Raw genomic sequence first — 26,505 nt, forward strand, 5'->3', positions numbered from 1 at the left:
GTTGATCACGGTTCATAATGGTTCGACGCGGATGGACAAGGCGCTAAAGAGCGATAATGGCTTGTAATGATCGGGGCGTCATCAGCGCACCTGGCGCTGCCACCTGAAGTACTTTGCTTGCGTCATCAATTCACCTCGCGCCGCCGTCGGCAGCAGTTCGTGTCGCCGCAGTGCTCTCGATTCTACTGGTCGGATCGAGTTTTACAACAATGATATTGACATCGGGCTGCGTGGATATGAACAAGTGGCCCAATGCTTACGCATACTCAGACGTCTCCCAGAGGACTTTCTGCATAATGTTTGGTACCGGTCGAACACGTAGAATAAATTTCATCTAACATTTTACTGCGATAAATATTATATGGGTAAACCAGGCGACATTTTTTTTGCCGTCGTCGTCGCCGTGATGTTCCATGTAAAGTCCAAGCGTGATAAGATCGTATCGCGCCCCGCACGCCACATATACTACAGGTGCGAGGGGAAAGCGTGCCAAGGATGAGCCGAGAATGATGGTGGCTTAGGTGCGCGCGATTTTCTTGCGTGCGCAAGGGTAGGGGGGTGTGGCAGGTGAGCGCGTCTCTGCTCCTCTAGCCCAGCCGTGCGCCGCCGCGCCTTATCTTGGAGGTAATCTTCGGCTGGGGCAAAGTGAGGGCGAGCCGCGATAGCTGGCGGCTGCAAGTGCGAGCTCTGCGCTGGCCTTGTGCTAGAAGTCACGTAATCTCTAGGTTTGGTGACACCTTGAAGGGCGAGACCGCAGACGCGTTCGCTTGCTTCGGTTTGAACTCTTCATAACACCAGCGTTGTGGCAGTGGGTGTTGGCGGTCGTCGAGCGAAATCAGTTCACGTTTGACTGAGCACGCGTGACGCCATGCTTGCTAATCTAATTAGTAAGCGAATGTTTACTGCAATTATGCGGAAAGTAAAACTAATGGAACCTAATTTGTGTACTTGTCTAATACTTTGCTGTCGCTATCAACTTTCCGCCTGCAGGCGAAAAATAAGACTTTTTTGATGGCACATTTGCAAAACCTTGTTAAAACCCTGCTAAGCACGAGGTCGCGGGATTATGTCCCGGCCGCGGCAGCCGCATTTCGATGGGGGCTAAATGCAAAAGCGACCGTGTCCCGTGCATATGGGTGCACGTTAAATGTCCCCTGGTGGTCAAAATTAATCCGGAGTCGCCCATTACGGCGTGAGTCATAATTGAATAATGGTTTTGGCACGTAAAATCCCAGAATTAAATGAAATTCAAGTGAATCGGTGACCACGGGACACAATCGAATACGTTACACTCCGCGCACTGCTCCCCGCAGTTTCTTTCCATTCGCACTGGGTGCTGTCGGGGCATGAACGCGGTCGCATCTTGTCTCGCAGACCCGCAGCCGGGGCAGCGTCAAGTTACGGCTAGTCGGCGGCAGGACCCGCAACGAGGGCCACGTCGAAGTGTACATACCCAAGCGTGGATGGGGCACCGTGTGCGGGGACGGCTGGGGCCTCCTCGAAGCGGCCACAGTCTGCCGACAGCTGGGACTCGGCTACGCCGACGCAGCCATCCAGGTAACCCGGATAACTCGAGAAAGTACGAGACGTCGTCATGCACGGGCTTTCCAGCATCCAAAGCTGTATGGAGCGTTGATTCGGCGATGCTCCGTCCGTAATCATACAATTCCTTATACGGGTGACTTTCACCTGCTTGACCCGCGAGTGCCATATATGGCCGCACGCGCGGTACTGGACGGACCAAAGCCTTGTTTAATATCGTTATTGATTAGTGACATGCTTACTCCACGTTTAACCTTATAGCAAGTTTAGCGCCGCAGAAGTTCAAGTGAGACGCTCGAGCGGAAGAATGGCCGGCATGCCTTGGAGAGGTTAGCACCGCCTGTAGCTAGTCTGCCGTCCTCTTGCTCTTCCTCCTGGAAAGTTTCATATTTTTTTTAGCTAAGATCTGTTACTTGTACGCACCGCCGTCATTTATTTTCTGCATTTGTTCCTTGTTCCTTTCTCGCCGTGTATTGATCAACATATTTGTTTCTAAGCCGACCATTTATTTCTGAGGTTAATGCAGCGCAAATCAGTGTAACAATTTACGGAAAAAAAGTTACCAGAATGCACGCTAGGCGAGTAGATACTGTCCAGCGGATTTCCCGTAGGTAACCGGCAGCGTTCGGTTTGGGTTATGCACATCGCACTGCCCATCTTTGCGTACCGCTCAAGTTTATTTCTGACTTGAGCTCCATGTATACTTCCATTATTCTCCCGGCGGAGACCTCAAGTCGTAAAGCTCTAGCGTTATGAAGACCGCTCTGGCGAAAAACTGACTACTGTAGTGGCAAACAGCAAAAGTGCAAGACTAACTCAGTGGTTGTCTTACAAAGCCGGCTACATTTTTTTTCGTTGTACTACCAGTGCTCTTTGCCTTCCTCACTTAAGAGGAAGCTTTAGCTAAGGCCCGAATCCCACGCGGCCTATTCAAATACATGTAAAACGCAGGAACGCTTTTCTCAGATAACCACAGGTCCGATTTTAATGAAATTCGTCGCATTTGAGAGAGAAAGTGAAATCCTGTTGACTGTTGGGAGCGGAATTGCGATTTAGGACCTAAAGTTTGTTAAAAGAATTTTAAAGAATTCGCAAGTTCGAAAAAAAAAACAGACGCACGAAGTTGATAAACTAATAGCTCTTCATCAAGAACAAATATCGCGGTTCTGTAATCGGCATCCATTAGATCGCTCAAAGCGGACAAATTTCATATGTCAATTTATATCTTACGTGAATTTGTTATGTTGTGTGCAAGGGTTCTGCAAAAGCTGTATTTCCGTATTACTGATTTTTTTTTAGATTCACGTGTAGCATATCAATTTTGTCCGCTTTAGATGTACTATCCGAAGCAATTTACAGAATTGTGATGTCATTTTTCCTTGCTGAGCTATAGAGTTGTAAACGTGATAGTTCCGTTTTCCGAAAATTTTGATTTTAGCAAATTTTTAATGATGAATTGACAACCTCAATCTAAAATTCGAAACCAATAGTCACTAGATTTAAAGTTTCACTTTTAAATGCAACAAACCTTGTCAAATTTGGTGCAGTGGTTACCGAGAAACACTTATTCTCTTTTGACATGTATTTAGATAGGAGCACCGAAGCTAAAGCTTCCTCTCCAGCGAGCTTGAATCGTGAAAACAGTTTCGTGGACAGATTCATTACTTTTCGCCCTTGGAAGCAACCAGTGGAGCGGTATGCGCAGGGTGCTCAGGCAAAGCTTCATTGATGCACGCAAATGAATAAACAAATAAGTAAAAAAATATTTTTTTCACAGGGAGACCACTTTGGTGGCGGCAACCAGACCATGATGCTCAGCGGTGTGATGTGCACGGGTCTGGAGAAGAACCTCGCCGACTGCCTACACGATCAGCTGGGCGTAGGCACCGTCACGTGTCCAGGAGTAGGGGACAACATGGCCGGCGTCGTCTGCGTGCGGGGTAGGCGTATGGCGTAGCGCGTGCCAATTTTCACCTATGAAATACCATGTTGGAGGGAGCGCCTCTCTTCAGAGATGGGAAATGAGGTTTGAGCAGATGGAGAAGCGTTTCTACTCTGCCTGTATCTAAAGCCGGTCTTTGTTCACAACATAGCGGAGGTCGTCTTTGAATAGCGTGAACAGACGTTCATGTTCCGTTCTTTAGGGAAGCTGCGTCCTACTGTAGTAGGTGTCGTCCCGCTTGCTAGGTGGCACTGTCTTCCTCCCCCCCCCCCCCCCCCCCCCCCGCTTTCTTACTCGCGTAGGCGCCATGCCTATAGGTCAGTGACTAACAGGAGAGGTAAGGACGGAGCTGACGACAAACTGTTGAGTGGACCTTTTTGGTGGCACAAGCATCGAGTGACACTCCTGTTTTTCGCGCAGCACTTCCGGTTGATCTCCTGAGACGACCGGGGACGAAGTTCAAAATAAATCGAAAAAAAAAAGACAAAAGAAAAACAATAGTACGGTACAAGATTAATGGGTTTCATGATATATATAATATCAGAGGATAAGTCTACTTACAAATTAAGTTACTGAAGTGTCTGGAATAATTACAATTAAATAGAAATCACCGATTACCGCACAGCATAGTACAGAATCGTAGAATTTAGCGACCCGCCACGTGAGCACGACTTTGGCTAAATTCCTGCAAACCCCGAAAGTAGAAAGCGGAAGTAATTATTTGACTGATGACGTCACACACTAGAACGTGACATGATATTTAAGCAGCTAATTAATGGAAAACAATTGCCTCCGAGTTCGTCTCGTACATTGCGTTCGCCTAAAGTTAACCCAAAGAACAACAACGCTGAGGTGAAAAGTGCCACTAAGCGACACCTAAGTCAAAGATTGGGGTCGCCTACTATCTTTTATTGAGTTTGAGATTTTATGTATGCATAAGATATCGTGTACATAGCATTATACATTACTCTTCCACAATTCGAAGAATAACCAAAAGTCAGAAAATACATACAAAGACGCATCATCCTCTATCGATGAGGAAAAAAAGGACAAGGAAAAACCTGATAAATGATACTGGCATGGTCACTGACACACTCAAGACGTGGTGGGACGCCGATGACTAACACTCACTGCCATATCTACAAAGTCTCGTCATTGTTTCTGCGAAACATACGGAGTACGCTCATACCACGCAACTTCATGGGAAAAAAGAAACGATTTGGCAAACGAAGGCTTAAATGAAGTCCATCAATCAGCTTTCTAGCTGGCAGCAGCATGGACGTGTTGTAATCAGGTCAAACAGGATTCATAACCGGCTTGAATCTTGCGTAGCACGGCGTCATATATATATATATATATATATATATATATATATATATATATATATATATATATATATATATATATATATATATATATATATAACCCATATATATATATATATATATATATATAGTTCTCGTTTCGCTCATCGTATTGAATTGCCATGTCCCGCCTTCGTGTGTGTTCCCGCGTGTTTCCGCGTGTATATGTATAGTAATTTCGAAGCAATTGACAGAAGGACATACGACCACACAATGTCTGTTTCATCACTCGTGGAAAGTGCGGTACCTGTGCGGCGCAAGCCACACAGGATGACATCGCGTGCGCATAAATATAAATGTTGGAGGAAACAGCAAGTAGTACGCTCACGCAAACACAAGTGGCGCTGACTAAGCCTTCAAAAAATAGGAGTGGCTAATATCAGCTAATTTCTCAATGAAGAAAAAAATGAAAGATCAGGCTTGCGCATTTGCTCCTGCCCGGAACTCAATTACTGCGACAGCAGGAGGCTCCTCCCAGCAGACACCGCTGTCTTTTATCCTTGCATGCTCATCAGGTAATGTCCCTATCTTCTCTAGCGGGAACGTCTTTGTGATTTCTGATACCGTATCACCTTCTGTTACCTGCGAAATGCATGCACAGGCGTTACCACTTTCAGACGTGGCATGGCGCACAAAACACCACACAATTAGCCGAGCGCTTAGTTCGCGCAACGGCTTAGTGGTTAGCGTTTCCGGCTCGCAACATGCACATTGCCACAGAAGCTTCAGCTGGATTGTCAGTGGCGGTGAAGGGGGCGACCACTGTCTTTCTTCACATCGCGTGGGAGGGGAGTGGGGGAGTGAAGGTAAAGATGGAGGAGTTGGCCTCACGACGGGTAAAGAAAAGGCGGAGCACAACGAATCCAGTGGCGAGCTTTCGAGTAACCGGTGGTTGCGTTTCGAACTACCGGTATAGGGTGTAGCTGCTTTACGGCGCGAACTTCAGACCCAAGCGGTGAACCTACTCGCTCGAATTGAACTGCAGCAGAACTGACAGTTGGGCGAGTTGGTACGAATTCACAGTGAAATATTTAGCGCGCACAACTGACAAGGACACAGTGAAGGGGGACACACGAGCGCTTACTCACAACTGTTTATTTTCGGAGAGATACAGAACATATATACGCCAGCTATCAGCGCTTAGCATGTCCAACAAGAGTCGTCCGTATAAACAGATAAACACATTAAAAAGGTTCAAGGAATATTTAAAAAAGCAAATTATTTGTCAGAGATTGCAACCGATGGTTGGCTTATGCATTTACCAGCACACTTTTTGATATGAAACGCTTCCGTCATTTCACGTGTTAGTTTGTTTTTATCTGAAAACAAAATGTCAGTGTCAAAAAATACCGGATCACAATGACATAGATTACAGTGGTTCAACAAGTGCGAATAGACGCGATATTTTTCTAGCTCCTGTAGACCAAAGTATTCACAGTGCTTTAGGAAGCTTGGCAAATTTTTTCCGATTTGTTGAGGATGCTTTGGTTATTTTTGATGGGAATGAACATGGCTGTAATGTAGTTAATGTACTAAAAGCGTTTCGTGAATGTGACCTAGGCCTTAAGTTTACCCATGAGATTTCCAAAGAAAACGAACTACAGTTTCTAGATTTGTTTCTGCGATTGCTACCCGACCACACATGCTGGATGTACAGCTCTAGATCAAGAAAGCCCATATTACAGTACAAATAAGGACATTCGAAGATTGTAAAGAGCGGAATTGCGGTATCTTGCCTTCGGGCTGCTTTAGTAAAATCTTGTTGCCACCGGATAAAAGAAATCCGCCAGTCAGGTAACAAGACTAGCTTCAGTGGGGTTCCCGGAACACATTATAGTCAGAGCGGCCGGAAAGGTAATACAAATAGTAAAGGGTGTACAACCCACAGATTCAAGGAACAGGCTTAGCACGAACAGAAAGCGCCTTGCGGTTGCACCTGACGTCCATTATTTTTCTCATGGGCTAAAGAATGTTGCCAGCCGGTATGACCTTGAAGTGGTTTTCAGTGCTCCTAACAAGGTGCAAAAAGTGTACCAAGCTACTTCAAATAAGTTTGACAATAGGGTAAAAAAATGCAGCTGCGGTCTTGGAAATTCACCAAATGCAGAATAGGTGTTGTGTACCGGCTTCCGTTAACCTGTGGCAACATGTACATAGGACAAACCGGTCGGTGCATAAACACCCGTCTAAAAGAACATGAACGTGCTCTCGGTAAAGAAAACTATTCGCACTTGTTGAACCACTGTAATCTACGTCATTGTGATCCGGTATTTTCTGAGACTGACATCTTGTTTTCAGATAAAAACAACCTAACACATGAAATTACGGAAGCGTTTCATATCAAAACGTGTGCTGATAAATGCATAAGCCAACCATCGGTTACAATCTCTGACAAAGAATTTGCTTTTTTAAATACTGGTTGAACCTTCTTAATCTGTTTTTATTCTGTTTCTGTTTATAGTGACGACTCTTGTTATGCATGCTCGGCGCTGATAGCTGGGGTATATATGGTCTGTATCTTTCCGAAAATAAAACAGGTGTGAGTAAGCGCTCGTGTGTCCCCCTTCACTGTGTCCTTGTCAATTGTGCGCGCTAAGTATTTCACTGTGTCTACTCGCTCGAGTGTTTCGAGCGGGTTCGTACGTGAACGGGAAACACTTTGTTGGTGCAGACCAAGCGGACCTGGTGATTGACGAACACGAGGTGGAGCGGTCGGCGTACCTCGAGGACCGGCAGCTGCTGTACCTGCAGTGCGCGATGGAGGAGCACTGCGTCTCCACTTCCGCCTATGCGCTCAAGGCAGACCCCGGTGAGGCACCAGCTGTCGACGGCACTCGGTGGGTCGAGGAGTTTAGTTGAACATGATGATACCTTTCGCAGTCACCTGGTCCCGCTGTGACTTGGCACAACCGTAGTAGAATAGAAACGCATTTGGTTGTCCCATTTCGAAAAAAGAAAAAGAAACGCATCGCATCTCTTTCGCAAAGCTACTAATTGACTTGTTCATTTAACACTGGTTGTTGTGGAGTATCCTCCTTAATAAGATAAGCAAAGTGTTTGAGCGACGCCCCCAGAAGGAAATTGAAACGCGTAATTAAAAAAAAGGGTGTTTACCTCGTGCGCGCCAAAAGCAGTGCCTTTAAATGTCTCAACCTTTTTCTACAGCAACGCTGCACTTAAATATGAATAGAGTTGCATACAGCTCTGAAGAAAAAGCTTAGTTGCACGTAGTATGAAAGCACAATTGAGGAGAAGCCACTGAAACTGACGGGAATACTGTGAATCCTAGAAAACAGGTCGCTAAAGAACGCCGAGCTAAATAATAAGGAAGCCAGCGTGTTGTGCAGACACGTTCATGCTACCTTAGACGATATCTTGTCGCGACATTCAGGCGCGGGAATGAGGTAACGCTGCAGTTCATCCCGTGATCTGACGTCTTCATTTGAATTGCCTTAAGCGTATCTACCGGTTGTTTTTTCTTAGACCGTGCAGAATATCCATAAGAAAATCAGCTTTGACAGATGACTTCAGTCTACTCATTCAGCCGTATTACACAACAAGGCGGACATTACTTGTACAAGGAATCGAGCTACCTAATCGACTAACACAAACATTCACTGATTATCTGTTTATTTATTTACATGACGACAGATATTAAAATTCGCGAATTGTAGCCGGTGAGATCACAATAGGTATGCAGTGGGAACAAATTTTTTGAACGACATGAGTTTCAAGATATTAATTCCCAATGTGATACACAGGCGTTCCAGTTACTTTTGTGCTACAATGCATAAAACGGTGGTTGAAAAAAAAATATGTAGAGGAAACAATCCTGGACATTTATATCAAGTTTCACGGTGCATATAATGCTGCCATCCTTAGAAGTCGTTTCAAGTGGCTATGCCTTGAAAACTACCCGGCTATCCATTCGCACACTTCAATGTGGACCGTAAAACAATTAACTAAGATGTTAATTAGTGAATGTGTGTTAAGACGTCGATAATACATTAGGATTTCTAGGGCGAGTAATGTCTGCCGCTTCGAGTAATCGAGCTAAAGGACTACAATTAGGCTGCCTGCCAGAGGCGATTTTTAAAAGCTCTCAACGAACTAAAAAAACAAAAAACATCCCGTACTCTTATGTACGCAGTATTGCCGTTCAAATTCACCACTTTGCATCGGGCAAGGTTTTATTGAAACAGAAATTTATTTAGAAGTGGCAGTTTACACACTTAGGGGGAGGGAAAGCAGGTGACAATGCCGGACTCGGCCCTGACACATATGACAGCCGTCACTTTGCATTTCAAGGGCACATAATCTGACCATCCCGCAAACAGCTGCGATCTAAGAACACAGAGCGGAAGGCTCTTGGACACGCTCTGTTCCATGCGTTAAATTTGCTAACTATAGAGGGCTACGTCAGGTGGCCGAGCCATTTTCACGTTTGCGCAAGTGTTCCAGAAAAGCTGAGGACACTTCCCGGGCAGAAGTCGTTACGACTGAAAGTTTCTTAGTACTGCGCGTCATGTCATCGTTCAAGTTAGGCGGTTCGATGGGCGAAGCAGACTAAACTAGATACTACCGCATTTACGAGCAATAGAATCCGCTAAGAGCTTACTCCGCACGTATACAAAATAATTACCTGCAGAACCATCCTCGGGTTGATATCTAAATGACTGCTGGCATCTTAACATAAAAGACGCACTTCTGATTGCAATGACGAACGCATCATTCAGGCGCGATTGTGTATATCGCAGAGAAAGCAGAAATTTTATTCAGTATTAAAATGGCTTTTCAATCACAGGACACCACGTGCTTGACTCAGTGGAAAATCTCCACACTGCAGCGCGCCGCTACGATGATAAAGTGTAGTGAATTTCGCCGACGAACGCATCCCTTAACTTCTACCATCATCCTCAGGTAGAATATGTGAAAAACAACAACAACAACCAGAAATACAACAACAGCAAATACAAATACAAATACAACAACAAATACAAATACAATAACAGCAAATACAAATACAACAACAGCAAATACAAATACAACAACAGTACATACAAATACAACAGCAAATACAAATACAACAAAAGCAAATACAAATGCAACAACAAATCCAAATACAACAACAACAAATACAAATACAACAACAGCAAATACAAATACAAATGCAACAAATACAAATACAAATACAACAACAAATGCAAATACAATAACAAATACAAATACAACAACAACGAATACAAATACATATACAACAACAACAACAAATGCAAATACAAATACAGCAACAACAAATACAAATACAAATACAACAACAACAAATACAACAAATACAAATACTACAGCAAGTACAACAACAACAAATACAAATACAAACACAACTACTACAAATACAAATACAACGAGAACAAATACAAATACAAATACAATGACAGCAACAGCAAATACAAATAAAAATACAACAACAACAAATACAAATACAAGTACAACAACAACAAATACGAATACACCAAATACAAATACAAATACAACAACAGCAAATACATATACAAATACAACAACAGCAAATACATGTACAAATACAAAAACAACAAATACAAATACAACAACAACAAATAGAAATACAAATACAAATGCAAATACAACAGCAAATACAAATAGAAATACAACAGCAGCAAATACAAATAGAAATACAACAACAGCAAATACAAATACAAATACAACAACAACAACAAATGCAAATACAAATACAGCAACAACAAATACAAATACAGCAACAACAAATACAAATACAAGTACAACAACAACAAATACAACAAATACAAATACTACAGCAAGTACAACAACAACAAATACAAGTACAAACACAACAACTACAAATATAAGTACAACGAGAACAAATACAAATACAAAGACAACAACAAATACAAATACAAGTACGACAACAACAAATACAAATACACCAAATACAAATACAAATACAACAACAGCAAATACATATACAAATACGATAACAACAAATACAAATACAACAACAACAAATACAAATACAAATACAACAACAGCGAATACAAATACAAATACAACAAATACAAATACGGCAACAACAAACACAAATACAACAAATACAAATACAACAAATACAAATACAACAACAACAAATACAAATACAACAAATACAAATACAACAGCAAATAGAAATACAAATACAACAAATGCAAATACAACAACAACAAATACAAATACAAATACAACAACAACAAATACAAATACGACAACAACAAATACAAATACAAATACAACAACAAGTACAAATACAAATACAACAACAAATACAAATACAACAACAACAAATACAAATACAACAAATACAAATACAACAACAAATACAAATACAACAACAACAAATACAAGTACAAATACAACAACAAATAGTATGAATACAACAACAACAAATACAAATGCAAATACAACAGCAAATACAAATAGAAATACAACAACAGCAAATACAAATACAAATACAACAACAACAAATGCAAATACAAATACAGCAACAACAAATACAAATACAACAACTACAAATCCAAATACAACACCAACAAATACAAATACAAATACAACAACAAATGCAAATACAAATACAACAACAAATGCAAATACAACAGCAACAAATACAAATACAACAACAACAAATACAAATACAAAGACAACAACAGCAAATGCAAATACAACAACAAGAAATACAAATACAAATGCAACAATAAATACAATTACATCAAATACAAATACAAATACAAATTCAACAACAGCAAATACATATACAAATACAACAACAACAAATACAAATACAACAACAACAAATACAAATACAAATACAACAACAGCAAATGCAAGTACAAATACAACAACAACAAATACAAATACAGACACAACAAATACAAATACAACAGCAAATACAAATACAACAACAAATACAAATACAACAACAAATACAACAACAACAAATACAAATACAACAACAAATACAAATACAAATACAACAACAAATGCAACAACAAATACAAATACAACAACAAATACAAGACAAATACAACAATAAATACAACAACAAATACAACAACAATTACAACAACAAATACAAATACACATACAAATACAACAACAAATACAAATACAACGGGCGTCAAAATTAAGCTTGAAACCAAAACGACAGCGGAAGTTATCGAGCTATGTACGGAGGAGTAATAATGGGTAATTAGCCAAAAAGGGTGATATGAAACCCAGGTGCGCTGGTTAAGACTGCCTTCATGTAAAACCGGAACCGTAAGTGTGTCTTTACTCAAGTAAAAATTTGGGCCGATCGCGGATATTGTGCAGTCTAAAAGCAGGGTCAGATGGCGCATGTTAAGTTAATGGGACTTGGTAGCGGTTGACATCAAAGAAATAAAGACAAGATCATCGGGGTTAGCCTCTCTTCCCTCCTAAATAACAAACATGGAAACATATATAAGAACAAACCCCATGGTACGCTAATGAGCCCCGGAAGACCTCGTCTTCGATGTCTACCACTGGTGACTGGCCTCCTTTATAAATGATTGTAGCTACGCGACGCATCTAACGCACCAAACATCTGTAAGTACAGGCTTGCACGAGGTAAATCCGAAAAGGTGTTTTATGCCGCCTTTCAAAGCATGCGTCCGTGGCACGTTGGTTATACCGAAGTTGGCCATAAAGCGCCAGTTTCATATAATCGCAAAGTGGGCTGAATAGCCAAAGAAAACTATGACTTAAAAAAAAAGGCTATTGAACTCTTGCGACACTCGATCATGTCTGGAGCGCGAAGCAGTACTGGAAGAGCTCGTCGTAAGCGTTAAATTGCGCTGCACGAAATTCAACCATTATCTATGTGTCGTTGCTTTATCAAATTGCAGGCTAATCATAATCACCTTCCACCCAGATTTTCCTGTATCTCCCACTTCCCCTTACGCCAGTAAGAAGTAGCAGGCTAGAGACACGCTCTCCAGGTCGACCTTTCCTCCTTTCTCTTCATTAAGTTCTATTCCTCCTACTCACTGCTGGGTTGTCATCGTCCCCAAGCTCTTTTTCTCTGGGCCAGCTCTCCTGTTTACTGTGGCCAGCTGACGAAAATTAATGTTTGTGGCTATTGTGTTCGAAAAAGAATGTGCAGCCGTTAAAGTAACCTTACCTCACAAGTTGATTTGTTACGAGCGTGCTTATAGCATATTGGACTGGTCGTTTCAGAGCACTCTCGGTTCAGCGCTAAAGCGGTCGTGTAAAGCAGCCACAATAACTGCACATTTTTTCTTTTCTAGGATAGCAGCAAACTGTCGGCCATTTTTTGGTAATGCCTGTTGTATGTTCGCCGATCCATTTTATTCTTTTGTAAATTTCCTTCTCATGATTAGGGACCCCTGCGAGTAAGTGGCCAAGATAAATGTAGTCTTGCACAGATTCTAGAGGCTGACTGCCAATCACGAATTCTCAGTAACAACCGTTGCATTCTACCGGTTCTTGCATATGAGGCAGAAACTTGGAGGTTAGCAAAGAAGCTTGAGAAGAAGTTAAAGACCGCGCAACAAGTTGCACAACGAAAAATTTTAGGCGTAACGTCAAGATACAAGAAGACAGCGGTATGGATTAGAGAGCCATTGAGGCCACCCGATATTCTAGCTGAAATTAGGAGGAAGAAATGGAGCTGGGTAGGCCATAATATGAATAGGGCCAGTGGTCTACAGAGTTACAGAATGGGTGCCAAAAAAAGGTAAGAGCAGTTGAGGACAGCAGAATCTGCATGGACTGATGAAATTAGAAGCGTTTCTGGCATGAAATGGGGTTTCCTGGCCGAAGACCGGAGTACGTGCACGAGATCGTTGGGAGAAGTCTTCGTCCTGCAGTGGACACAAATAGAGTGGCAATAATTACCGCGATGATGATACTGATGATGAACAACGCCACTAATCGTTACTGCAAGCATAAGGGGGCACCAGTGGCTATAATGAAGCCGTACTGTAGATGCAGTTTACACCTTTTGGGGCCGTATCTTGTCCCCAAATAATTAACGTCATCTACCTTTCTCACGTTTGCTTTTTTGGCCACCGCGCGCCCGAAACTTCCTGATCACGAACAGCATTCGCATTTTCAGCGGGACGTAGCATTCTTGACTGGAAAGTAGCCAGCGGACACAAGCAAGACAGATGACTATTGTCGTTAGGGGGGGGGGGGGGGGGGCAAGATACGTCCTGAGGGTGTAAACATTTTTTTTTACAGCGCCGGTTATCACCTATCAGACACCACTCTCATTTGCATAACACAGCTTCAAAAGTGGTTATCAAGACTAACCTAGCACATGGCATTACTGTCACTCTGTCTCCTCATCATGTGCTTTCTCGCTCAATAATGTTTTCTCAATAATGTTATTGTAGGCGACACCATCTTTTGAAATGTGTGTGTATAAAAAAACCTCCTAGGACTGTGTATCGATATAATAGGGCTAACTACTCTGCACTAAAATTAGCGCTTGAATCTGATTTTCCCACTTTTGACACATTGGCCGATAAATTAAACGTGGAAGAGTTATGGGGGGGTACTTACAAGCAACCTTTTCGAACTGCGAGATGACTTTGTTCCCCTTTGAACTCTGTCTTGCAAACGCGAAAAAGATAAACGAACGTTTCACTGTCGACTCCGTTCCTTATTACGAAGAATTAGAAGAATCTATCGGCAGATTAAAACTAAGAAAACTGACAGTCGTCACATACAGTTAGATGAGTTAAAACGTAGCTTTAGAGAGCTCGCTGGATCTGCTAAACGCACATACTTTGCGAACTTGGGGCAGAGATTAGTGAACGATCCTAAGGGATTTTGGAAATATGTTAAGAGAACCGGTAAGCATGACACTTCTGTTCCGCCCTTGCATTGGTCCGACAGAATTGTTAATGAAAACTTAAGAAAATGTCGAAATTTTTGTTAAATACTTTTAATCAGCATTTCAGTCTACTCATTCAAACATTAGTGGGGTTACTAGTGTTGATTTTCTTGTCGAAGCCGACGAAATGTCTGAGGTTGTGTTCAGTGTGACGGGCATCGAGCGATTATTACAGTGTTTGAAACCAACAAAAGCGTGTGATCCGGATGATATCCCTGATCAGTCTTTATAGATTGCTCGGGCGTTTTATGTTTTTACTTGTGTCGCTTACTTCAAAATTCCTTAAATAACAGCGTTGTTCCATGGTGATTGGAAACTAGCGTGAATGGTGCCAATCCATAAGAGTGGACAGAGAGACAGAGTTGAGAATTACAGACCGGTATCCTTAACTGTAGCATTGCATGTAAGATTATAGAACATGTGATTTACATCTGCATCATGTCTCATCTTGATAGCAATAACCTTCTTCATCCTAGTCAGCTTGGGTTTGGGCAGGGTTTTTCATGTACGGCACAATTGGTTGCATTCACTCATGGGCTAGTCTCAGCAGTCGACAAGAAACAAATTGTTGACTGTATATTCCTGGATTTCAAAAAGCTTTTGACGTCGTTACGCATAGTCTACTGATCGCTAAACTTCGACGTTACAAATTGGATGACAAAGTTATCGCATGGATTGCTAAGTATCTTCGCTCAAGACAGATGTCTGTGGCTCCCAGCGGATGTTCCTCTGAATATGTTCCTGTGGCTTCTGGTGTACCCCAGGGATCAGTTTTAGGTCCACTTTTACTTTTGTTGTTCATTAATGACATCACTTTGGGCATTAAATTATCCTTTAGAATGTTTGCAGATGACTGTACAGTATATAGGGTCATCAACAACGAACCTGACCAAGAAGCACTACAACATGATTTGGATTTGATTGCCACATGGTGTGAAAAATGAAAAATGGCGCTGAATGTGAAAAAGAGTGTTCACATCACCTTTACCAGGAAGCGCTCATACGACAGCAATCATTACGCTATAAATTATGCTACTCTTGAACAAGTGACAGAATATAAATATTTAGGTGTATTTTTTTCTGCTGATCTAAGGTGGAACAGACATGGTTCTCATGTTAGAAACAAGGCTGTCGGAGCATTGGGTTTCTTGAAACGTAACTTTAGTAGTTTGCTACAGAAACTTAGGGAGCAACTGTATTTTTCAGATGTCCGCAGTACACTGGAGTAGGCATGCGTTTGCTAGAAAAAGTGCAGAACAGAGCAGTTCAGTTTGCCCTTGGCAATTATGACAGAATGCTTAGCATGACGGAAAGCAAAAAAGCGTTAAGCTGGCATCTTCTTGAACACCGTCGTCGAAATGTCAGATTAAAATTTCTTCATAACTCTTTACTACTCTAAAACGGGAATAGCTAGAGAATTGTATTTTCAGCCGCCCACATATGTTTCTAAAAGGCGAGATCAGAAATTAAATATACGTGAGATTACTTTTAAAAGTGACGCATTCCGCTACTCTTCCTTTGTTCGTACTATAAGAGATTGGAATACTCTACCACCTGACACTGTCTGTATTTGTTGAAATGATGATTTGTTCCATGCTTTATGAATTTAATTTTGAGTATTTGTTTATGTGAGTTGTACCCTCACTGCAGTAATGCCTGAATGGCGAAGCAGGTACTCAATAAATAAATAAATAAATAAATAGATAAATAAATAAATAAATAAATAAATAAATAAATAAATAAATAAATAAATAAATAAATAAAATAAATAAATAGAGCAAGTAGCAATGCTTCATCCGAGCGTTCTTATCTCACATGGTCGTGTCTCCAAACCACCGTCCCGATGCAGGTTGGCTGTACGAGACTCGGCGCCTGCTCCGCTTCACGGCGCGCGTGGCGAACGTGGGCAACGCCGAGTTCATGCCGTTCCTGCCGAAACACGCCTGGGTCTGGCACTCCTGTCACATGTGAGCTGCGCTTCACCTACATTCAGTGCCCCGTCGTCTTTGGGCAGTCTCACTGACGCGGGCGCATGCTGAGCGCGTGGCACGCACCGTTGACGTCGTGACATAGACTGGCGAGCACTATAAAAAAACATAAACAGGAAGAAGTGTGTATAGATGCTTGTTCTGGCGCTTCACCTTTATTCCCTTTTGACATTGGCCTGGGCCCCTATTTGTCTACATTATTTCTTTTTTTTTCATTTACGCACGAGCATACTCAAAGTTCTTATGTTTGGGCAACCCAAGTGGCCGCTCCTCCAGAGTAGATATGTTGGTTAGCTGCAGGATTATTGCATACCGTTCCGTATTTACTCTGCCGCACAATCAATGCTCGTGGCCATACACAACCACCGATGTAGCTTAGTGGCTATCGCATCTCGCTGCTAAGGTCGCGGGCTCGATCCCGGCTATACGGCAGCCGCATCCCTGTGGGTGGCGAAATCCAAACAACGCTCTTGTGCTTAGATTAAGGTGCACGTTAAAGAACCCTAGGTGGTCATTAATAATTCGGAGTTTCCCCACTATGGCGCGCGCGTCATGATGAGATCGTGCTTTTGGCACGCAAAGCCCCAGTATGTAATTTGTTCTATGGCAATACACAAACGGTTCAAGTTTGCCGACTCTCTTCTGTGAGCAGAAGTGTTACACGTTTTCAGGATTAAAACACTAGCCCCGGTGACCAGTGTTTGGCTTCTAATTTGTCTTCAGTACTTGTCGTCAGTACCAAGCCCGTTTTCACCGCTACAACGTCTCGATGGAGGGTTAGCCACCGACGCCAAGCAATGCGCAGGAATAACGAAAGGAACCATGGCCTGCAGCGCCGAAAGCAGTCAAGAACCAAAGTGGTCACGGATGCAGCGAGCTTGCCCAAGAGTGGCGCTGAAGGATTTTGTTGAAACGCCTAGAGGGTGTATCAGATCCCATCAAAAGGACACTATAAAGGTGGTCGTGAATGGAGGTGAAATTAGAAGATCGCCTTTCTTAAACGTCGTCGCAGCATTCGTTCGGCGATGAGGTCATTGGGTGAGATAATCGCAATCAGACGACCAACTTTCCCTTTCTCAATCTGTCTCTCGCAGCGGCGATGGCTGGAGTGACATCAGTGCCATGACGTTACTACCAGATTGTGCAACTTTAGCCTGTAAGCGGTAAACGAAACAGCACGAAAACGATTCCTTGATAACCTGCCCAGCCAAAGTACTAGTACCATAATAGCTAGCTGTTTCCGGAATACGACGAGAGCATCGGCACCTGCATTAAACCTTTCGTGTTGCCATTACATTTTTGTGGCCTATTCTGCTTCTGACCTATAGTAAAATGCGGCAGTATTGCGCTTGTTCTTGCACAAGAAAAGTCTACAAGCGAACACTGCCTTATTCTTCTGCTTCTGTGTCTATTGAGGCTGCGGCTGGCTTAATGGACTAAGAACAGTGCATTATCAGAGTGGAAGACACTGTTAAAAGTTTCACTGCCAACATACGCAAAGCGGGGCTGAGCCTCCACACATGTGCCCTGGTGGGTGTCTCAGTACACAAAAATTAGTTCGTACACGGGAGGTATTTATTCTTCCACGTATACGCGTAACTATTCTGACGATACGCGCGTTATCTTATGGTTCAATTTTGTTAGAAAAAGAAACAAGTTTCAAAAATTATAACGCCTGCCACACAGAGTGGTCGCTTCATAAACGCCCACTGCAGGGCAAAGGCCTCCCCCATACTTCTTCAACAACCCCGGTCATGTAATAATTGTGGCCATGTCGTCCCTGCAAACTTCTTAATCTCATCCGCCCACCTAACTTTCTGCCCCCCCCTGCTACGCTTCCCTTCCCTTGGAATCCAGTCCGTAACCCTTAATGACCATAGGTTATCTTCCCTCCTCATTACATGTCCTGCCCATGCTCATTTCTTTTTCTTGATTTCAAATAAGTTGTCATGAACTCGCGTTTGTTCCCTCACCCAATCTGCTCTTTTATTATCCCTTAACGTTACACCTATCATTCTTCTTTCCATAGCTCTTTGCGTCGTCCTCAATTTAAGTAGAACCCTTTTCGTAAGCCTCCAGCTTTCTGCCCCATACGTGAGTACTGGTAAGACACAGCTGTTATACATTTTTCTCTTGAGGGATAATGGCAACCTGCTGTTCATGATTTAGAATGCCTGTCAAACGCACCCCAGCCCATTCTTATTCTTCTTATTATTTCAGTCTCATGATCCGGATCCGCGGTCACTACCTGCCCTGAGTAGATGTATTCCCTTACCACTTCCAGTGCCTCGCTACCTGTCGTAAACTGTGAATCTCTTCCGAGACTGTTAAACATTACTTTAGTTTTCTGCAGATTAATATTTAGACCCACCCTTCTGCTTTGCCTCTCCAGGTCAGTGAGCATGCATTGAAATTGGTCCCCTGAGGTACTAAGCAAGGCAATATCATCAGCGAGTCGCAAATTACTAAGGTATTCTCCATTACCTCTTATTCCCAATTCTTCCCTATCCAGGTCTCTGAATACCTCCTGTAAACACGTTGAGAATAGCGTTGGAGAGATCGTATCTCACTGCCTGACGCCTTTCTTTATTGGGATTTTGTTGCTTTCTCTATGGAGGACTAGGGTGGATGTGGAGCCGCTATAGATATGGTTCAGTATTTTTACATACGGCTCATCTACACCCCGATTCCGTAATGCCTCCATCACTCCTGAGATTTCGACTGAATCAAACGCTTTCTCGTAATCAACGAAAGCTATATATAAGGGTTGGTTATATTCCATTCATTTCTCTATAACCTGGTTGATACCGTGAATATGGTCTATTGTTGAGTAGCCTTTACGGAATCCTGCCTGGTCCTTTGGTTGACAGACGTCAAAGGTGTCCCTGATTCTATTTGCGATTACGTTAGTAAATATTTCGTAGGCAACGGGCAGTGAGCTGATCGGTCTATCATTTTTCAAGTCTTTGGCGTCCCCTTTCTTATGGATGAGGATTATGTTAGCGTTCTTCCAAGATTCCGGTACGCTCGAAGTAATGAGGCACTGCGTATACAGGGTGGCCAGTTTCTCTAGAACAATCTGCCCACCATCCTTCAACAAATCTGCTGTTACCTGATCCTCCCCAGCTGCCTTCCCCCTTTGCATAGCTCCCAAGGCTTTCTTTACTTCTTCTGGCGTTACCTGTGGGATTTCGAATTCCTCTAGACAATTCTCTCTTCCATTATCGTCGTGGGTGCCACTGGTACTGTATAAATCTCTATAGAACTCCTCAGCCACTTGAACTATCTCGTCCATATTAGTAATGATATTGCCGGCTTTGTCTCTTAACGCATACATCTGATTCTTGCCAATCCCTAGTTTCTTCTTCACCGCTTTTAGGCTTCCTCCGTTCCTCAGAACATGTTCAATTCTATCCATATTACACTTCCGTGTGTCAGCTGTCTTACGCTTGTTGATTAACTTCGAAAGTACTGCCAGTTCTATTCTAGCTGTAAGGTTAGAGGCTTTCATATATTGGCGTTTCTTGATCAGATCTTTCGTCTCCTGTGATAGCTTACTGGCATCCTGTCTAACGGAGTTACCACCGACTTCTATTGCATACTCAATAATGATGCCCATAAGATTGTCCTTCATATCTTCAACACTAGACTGTAAGACAGATCCCGGGTAAAACGGGAGTAACGGGGCAGTTAATCCTGAAAAGGGCGATTTCGTCCTTCAAGGGAGTAACTGCATAAATGTGCGTGCCGTGTGCAAATTTCGGAGAGTAAGTGTTTATTCCCTGGTCGGAAAGAGAGCAACGGGAGGACGAACGGCAACAGTTGCTCCCCATGCGCTCCGTTGTTTTCGACCGTGTCGTGCAGTGATGCGGCAAGAACGGTATTGTCTATAAATCGTGAATAGTTCGAACTTCGTGCACTGTCTATTGAATTACATGAAAAGCAGCACTTTGCCTCTTCGTGAGAAAATTTCGTGAAATTTAAAAGCTGGAATGTGAAGAACCATGCCCTTCGTGCGTACACCATAAGTGAGTGATACACATTAAACGCGCGGGTCATTGATAGACTGCCAGATTTTGCTCTTCAATAGTATCTAAGTTCCTTCCGTTCCAAGGGTATTACGAACTTAACTGAAGCGATGTGTAGCTCAAACGGCACACACTAAGCGAGAGAGAAATTGTCCTTCTCTGTCGTCTTAGGTGCCCCGTTTGAGCTCGCTGCACGTTTACATCGCGTAGTGCCTCAGTTTTAATCACCCTTAGAATACTCGGGGAGATTATTATAGACCTGAATACCCCATTTACTCCTTTTCTTCTTGGAGTGTATAAGGTCCTCTTCCTGAGTTAAAGCCGAATACCTGTTCTGTAGCTTGATCCGGAATTCCTCTATTCCCTCTTACTGCTAACTCATTCATCGGCTTCTTATGTACCAGTTACTTCCGTTCCCTCCTCAAGTCTAGGCTAATTCGACTTCATACCATCCTATGGTCACTGCAGCGCACCTTGCCAAGCACGTCCACATCTTGTGTGATGCCAGGGTTAGCGCAGAGTATAAAGTCTATTTCTTTTCTAGTCTCGTCTTTCGGGTTCCTCCACGTCCACTTTCGGCTATCCCGCTTGCGGAAGAAGGTATTCATTATCCGCATATTATTCTGGTCTGCAAAGTCTACTAATAACTCTCCCCTGCTATTCCTAGTGCCTATGCCATATTCCCCCACTGACGTGTCTCCAGCCTGCTTCTTGCCTACCCTGGCATTGAAGTCGCCCATCAGCATAGTGTATCTTGGTTTGACTTTACCCATCGCCGATTCCACGTCTTCATAGAAGCTTTCGACTTCCTGGTCATCATGACTGGTTGTAGGGGCGTAGACCTGTACGACCTTCAATTTGTACCTCTTATTAAGTTTCACAACAAGATCTGCCACCCTCTCGTTAATGCTATAGAGTTCCTGTATGTTACCAGCTATATTCTTATTAATCAGGAATCTGACTCCTAGTTCTCGTCTCTCCACTAAGCCCCGGTAGCACAGCACGTGCCCGCTTTTTAGCACTGTATATGCTTCATTTGTCCTCCTAACCTCACTGAGCCCTATTATATCCCATTTACTGCCCTCTAATTCATCCAATAGCACTGCTAGACTCGCCTCACTAGATAACGTTCTAGCGTTAAACGTTGCCAGGTTCTCGATTCCAATGACGGCCTGTCCGGATCCAGGGATTCTTAGCACCCTCTACTGCGTCACAGGTCTGACCGCCGCGGTGGTCAGTTGCTTCGCAGATGCTGGGGACTGGGGTTTGATTGTTGTATCGTATAGTAGGTTGTGGCCAAGTACTGCAGGAGGGTGTCCAATCCTGCTCTGCTGAGGGAGTGCGTTACCGGTTCTGGCTACCGGGATCAGGCCGCACTCCAGGCCGGTTTATGCAACTTTATCAACACATGGATTTTATTTTAATCCGGTAGAAAATTGCGCGGCACCGGGATTCGAGCCACGTTCCTCTTGCACGCGAGACTGATGCTGTACCTCTACGCTACCGCTGCGCCTGTATATATATATATATATATATATATATATATGTTGTGCTTGCTTAAGTTTCAATTCCATGATTCACGGAAGTACTTCAGACGAACACGAAAATTATTGATTAAATGAGTAAAAAATCCAAGGACACCTCCACCCTTCTTATGAGTTGTGAATGCGAAATAATTAATGTCCAACTGAACGCCGCTGAGCGGTCTTTCGAATTTGCACTTCGAGTCATGTATCCTAGTGGTACGTGGTGCCCGAGCCAGCAAGCAGCAGCAGCCTGTGGTGCCAACGCCGCTTGCACCGATGTCCTGCAAGACGAGAGGCTGAGGAAGCGGGTCCCGCGACAGCCTCGCCGACGACAACTCGTGTCGCCCCGCGGCGTCGCGTCGCTGTACCTGCTCCGTCCAGGCGTGTTGGTGACGTGGCGTCGCGGTGATACCCTCTCCCCTCACGCAACACCTGGCACGCCTACGCTTCAGCAGGTGTTCCGATTCGCCCACTCTGCTCCGTCGATGCGCGCTAGTGACGTGCTGTGACAGCCAATGGCAATTAATGTACCGTTTCGCTGCTACAGACATCGCCAGCTCTACAGTTCAATGTGCGCTATGATGTTTGGGCATCAATAAACTTTAGTGACTTCAGCGTGAAGATCTGTTTAATCTCGGCTAAATATGTTAAACTGCTACTTGATCTAGAAAAGCCTCTGGTATTCCTGCAAAACTTCGGGAGAACTCCAGCTCCACTTGAACTTGAACGCGTTGTCCCCGCTTCTGGGAAATCCAGTTACCTCGCCTGGCCTCCACGTGGGGGTCATTGCCCCTTGCTCTGTCTTGGAAGTGAGGCGACTGCCCGACAGGGGTGCCACCAGAGCCACTCGGCAAACCTGCTTTTACTTTGGAATAAAGCCTGTCGACTCTCCGTTCTCAACCTGTCAAAACGTGTATTACTTGCCTTGGCTAAACCGAGCTTCCAACAAGTGGTGACCCGGACATGATTCGAACACGCTATTTTCCGAAGCTCGCCCGCACCTTTTAAGAAAAAAGGAAGAGAAGAAAGCAAGATCCGGCAACTAGCGTGCCGCAGTATATGCGCACTTTTTGTAGTTTCCTTCATTGGTAAGCAAGATATTCCCGACACGTCCCAGTGAGCAAACGTCCCGCAAGTTTACATATTTAGAGTTCGATTTTTCTGGTTTTTCTGTTTGTGCATTTGCTTCACAAACCGGCGAGTGTCGCAGACAGTGCATGCAGAGCTATGTGAACGCTAGTGGATCGACGCAACAGTGCGTCGCACTGCTCTTGCAACCGTTATGCAGCCATTGCCTTTGATCAGCGCAGTGCCTGCGACGTTGCATAACAGATTAGCACCCCCCCCCCCAAAAAAAAAAAAAAATATTGGCGTCTCTCATCAGCGCCCAATAAAGTACTCTCCGCACAATTGCGGAAGGCGAACGTGACGCAGTGGGTAAAACAACATGCGTGAAAAATTCATTAAATTATTGGGCTTTTACGTGCCAAAACCAAGATATGATAGTGAGACACGCCGTAGTGGGAGACTCCGAGTGAATTTTGACCAGCTGTGGTTCTTTTACGTGCGCCTAAATGTAGTATACATGAGTGCTCTTGCATATCCCTCCGCCGAAATGCGGCCGTCGTGGCCGGGATTGAACCCGCGACCTCGAGCTGAGCAGAACAATGCCACAGCCACTAAGTTACTGCAGCGGAAGGCGTAGGCTTCGAACCCACATGACCGCTGATTAGATCCCAGGTATACATCCGCTCGGAACTCTCGTTTACGTTGCGCCTCACCAAGCCGAACCAAAGCGTGGCGAACGAACACGATCGCCCCATTTCCGAGGTCGTGACAGCTGTTCGCATTGAGAGATCGCAGAGACTTGCGCAATTTTCAACGTGTACACATCAAAGGTAGCGAGCAGTCCCGCATACCGCGGCGAGAGATGGCGGCACTTCATTTTAGCTTAGCCAAAGACGGAGCTGGTTGAGTAAAGGACGGCTGTACTGTATTTTTTTAATTCTTCTTCCGTTTAGGCCTGCTTCATGCTCTGTGTCGCAAGCCACGGCAGGTGTCCCGGGATCCCTCTCTGCTTTTAGCTCTTGCGTTTTTAACAACGGTAGTCAACGTTCATTCAAGATCGACATTCTTTTTTCTTCAATTTATGGGAGTGCACAGTCTTTATTGAGTTGTTAAGTCTTTATTATTAGCGTCGTATGTGTAGTATATTAGCTCCAATTTGAATCGCGTTGTTTGGTGCTTTATTTTGCTCAAAGTACAGAGTACCATTGGTCAGGTGCGAAGTACTAGTTACATTTCCGGTATTATGGCTGTTATTAGTGTTACCATAGCGCTAGGAGCCAAGCCAGGCATGTTAGTTTGTCTTCAGCTCCAGCTTCATGCCAATCATGAAATTTTGTGTATTGTCAAAATCAAATAATTGAATCAGAAAACAGACAATACCACTACAGCGGAATCCAATGAAAAGTACTAGACGTTAAACGTGTTTACAAACACGTAAAATTAATCTACCGTGGGTCGAAAGCTCTCTCACTTGGATCATGAATGAATCGCGAAATTTAGCGGTTAACGCAACGTAAAAGAAATAAGAAGACGATTTTACGAGGCTGAAACTATCTGGCCTGCTCCCAGGATTGTTCCATGACTCATCTTCTTATTTTGTGAATTCGACGTTTTAACCACTAGACTTCTATTTAGCCATTAAAATAAAACTGGCCAACACATGCGGGAGTCTACAAGTAGCAACTACCAAAAAGGTGGTACCAACGTAGGAACCCCACACTTCAGTAGCCTGCTCAAGCTCTAGGGTTAGTCTTCAGAGTTAAAGCTCACCTTTTCAACAGCTTGGACTTCTCAAGTTCGAGAACTATGGTTCCAGGTTCGACACATTCGTTTTATCGCCCTTATGGCGACGTGATGATGAATATTTCTCCCTGGGTACGGGAAACAAATGGACGGCTGTGGCCTTAATTAAGCGCCCATTTAGCTTTTCTAACTTGCTTTGGCGATTTCGCCTAAGCAGGGTAGATAAACGGGACGCTTAACCCACAGAAATCCTCATTTTATCTGTAGTCACGATAGAAAAAAAGAAATGACACAAATGTCGGTGTATCTCTTAGTGAAGAAACACTGCTCTGGACATGGTGTTTCCAACCAGGGTGGATGCTCAACGATACTGACTCATTCAGGTGCACCAATGGCACTCGTCATCATTGAAATACTGATCGTTTTATAGCTTGTCATAAAATGCGAGATGGTTCACCTGACAAGTCGGAGTTGGTAGAGTGCGGAACTATCGAAAATGAAGACAGTATTTCAATCGACACGTCAGTTTCAATTTTTCTTCACGAGCCCACAAATTTTACAAGCAGCACCTAATTGTTTGAGACTAATTCGAAATTTTCTGTACTTGCATAGAAGTATTTCTAACTCCACTTCAAATGTGTTTCTTGAGCCGCAAAAATCATCCTATAATTACATATATATACCATTGAACCTGAGCCTCTCTTGCATGCAGGCATTACCACTCAATGGAAGTGTTCGCTCACTACGACGTGCTGGACGCTGCCGGAAAGCGCGTGGCCGAGGGCCATAAGGCAAGCTTCTGCCTCGAGGACAACGTGTGCCAGCCCGGAGTGGACAAGCGCTACAACTGCGCAAACTACGGCGACCAGGGAATCTCTGTCGGCTGCACCGACACCTACGCGCACAACATCGACTGCCAGTGGGTCGACATGACCGACGTGCCACACGGACACTACACTCTCAGGGTGCGCATGCGCGAGCTTAAAACGATCGTTCCTTAAAGAAAAACGGGTTTGTTTGAGTTTTGGCGTAACAGAATTATGTTCAAATTACAATCCGACGCTATCATATTTGTAGGTTGCGTGTAAGTCGTACTTTATAATTTGTCTATGTATTTTAGCTTGAGAATGTCAGTTAGTTCAGTAATTTGCTAGCGCCACATGGAGGGCCTGGGTATGGGCAATTCGAAATTCATTTTGCCGAAACGACGTCAGACGCCGGGCACCGACGCTGAATTTTCTGCGACCCGGGGTCCTTAACGATATCACCTTAAAAGAGTCGTGGCGCGGCTCCTTTCTTGGCGCACAGTAATCCAGCAGCTGACATCAGTGCTTCCATCTGAGGAAGCGCGTTCA

General features: G+C 43.7%; 1 protein-coding gene across 1 annotated transcript in view; it reads left to right on the plus strand.

The window, feature by feature from the left end:
* LOC126516467 (lysyl oxidase homolog 3-like) overlaps positions 1 to 26,505 on the plus strand; it is a 154,182-nt gene that overhangs the window by 125,490 nt on the left and 2,187 nt on the right. Inside the window, exons 4-8 of the mRNA XM_050166596.3 lie at positions 1,375 to 1,557; positions 3,320 to 3,482; positions 7,520 to 7,657; positions 16,647 to 16,764; positions 25,863 to 26,115. Of these exons, the coding sequence (XP_050022553.1) occupies positions 1,375 to 1,557; positions 3,320 to 3,482; positions 7,520 to 7,657; positions 16,647 to 16,764; positions 25,863 to 26,115 (855 nt within the window). The remainder of the gene's footprint in view (positions 1 to 1,374; positions 1,558 to 3,319; positions 3,483 to 7,519; positions 7,658 to 16,646; positions 16,765 to 25,862; positions 26,116 to 26,505) is intronic.

Source organism: Dermacentor andersoni, chromosome 1 (genome assembly GCF_023375885.2).
Source record: "Dermacentor andersoni chromosome 1, qqDerAnde1_hic_scaffold, whole genome shotgun sequence".
Taxonomy (NCBI): domain Eukaryota; kingdom Metazoa; phylum Arthropoda; class Arachnida; order Ixodida; family Ixodidae; genus Dermacentor; species Dermacentor andersoni.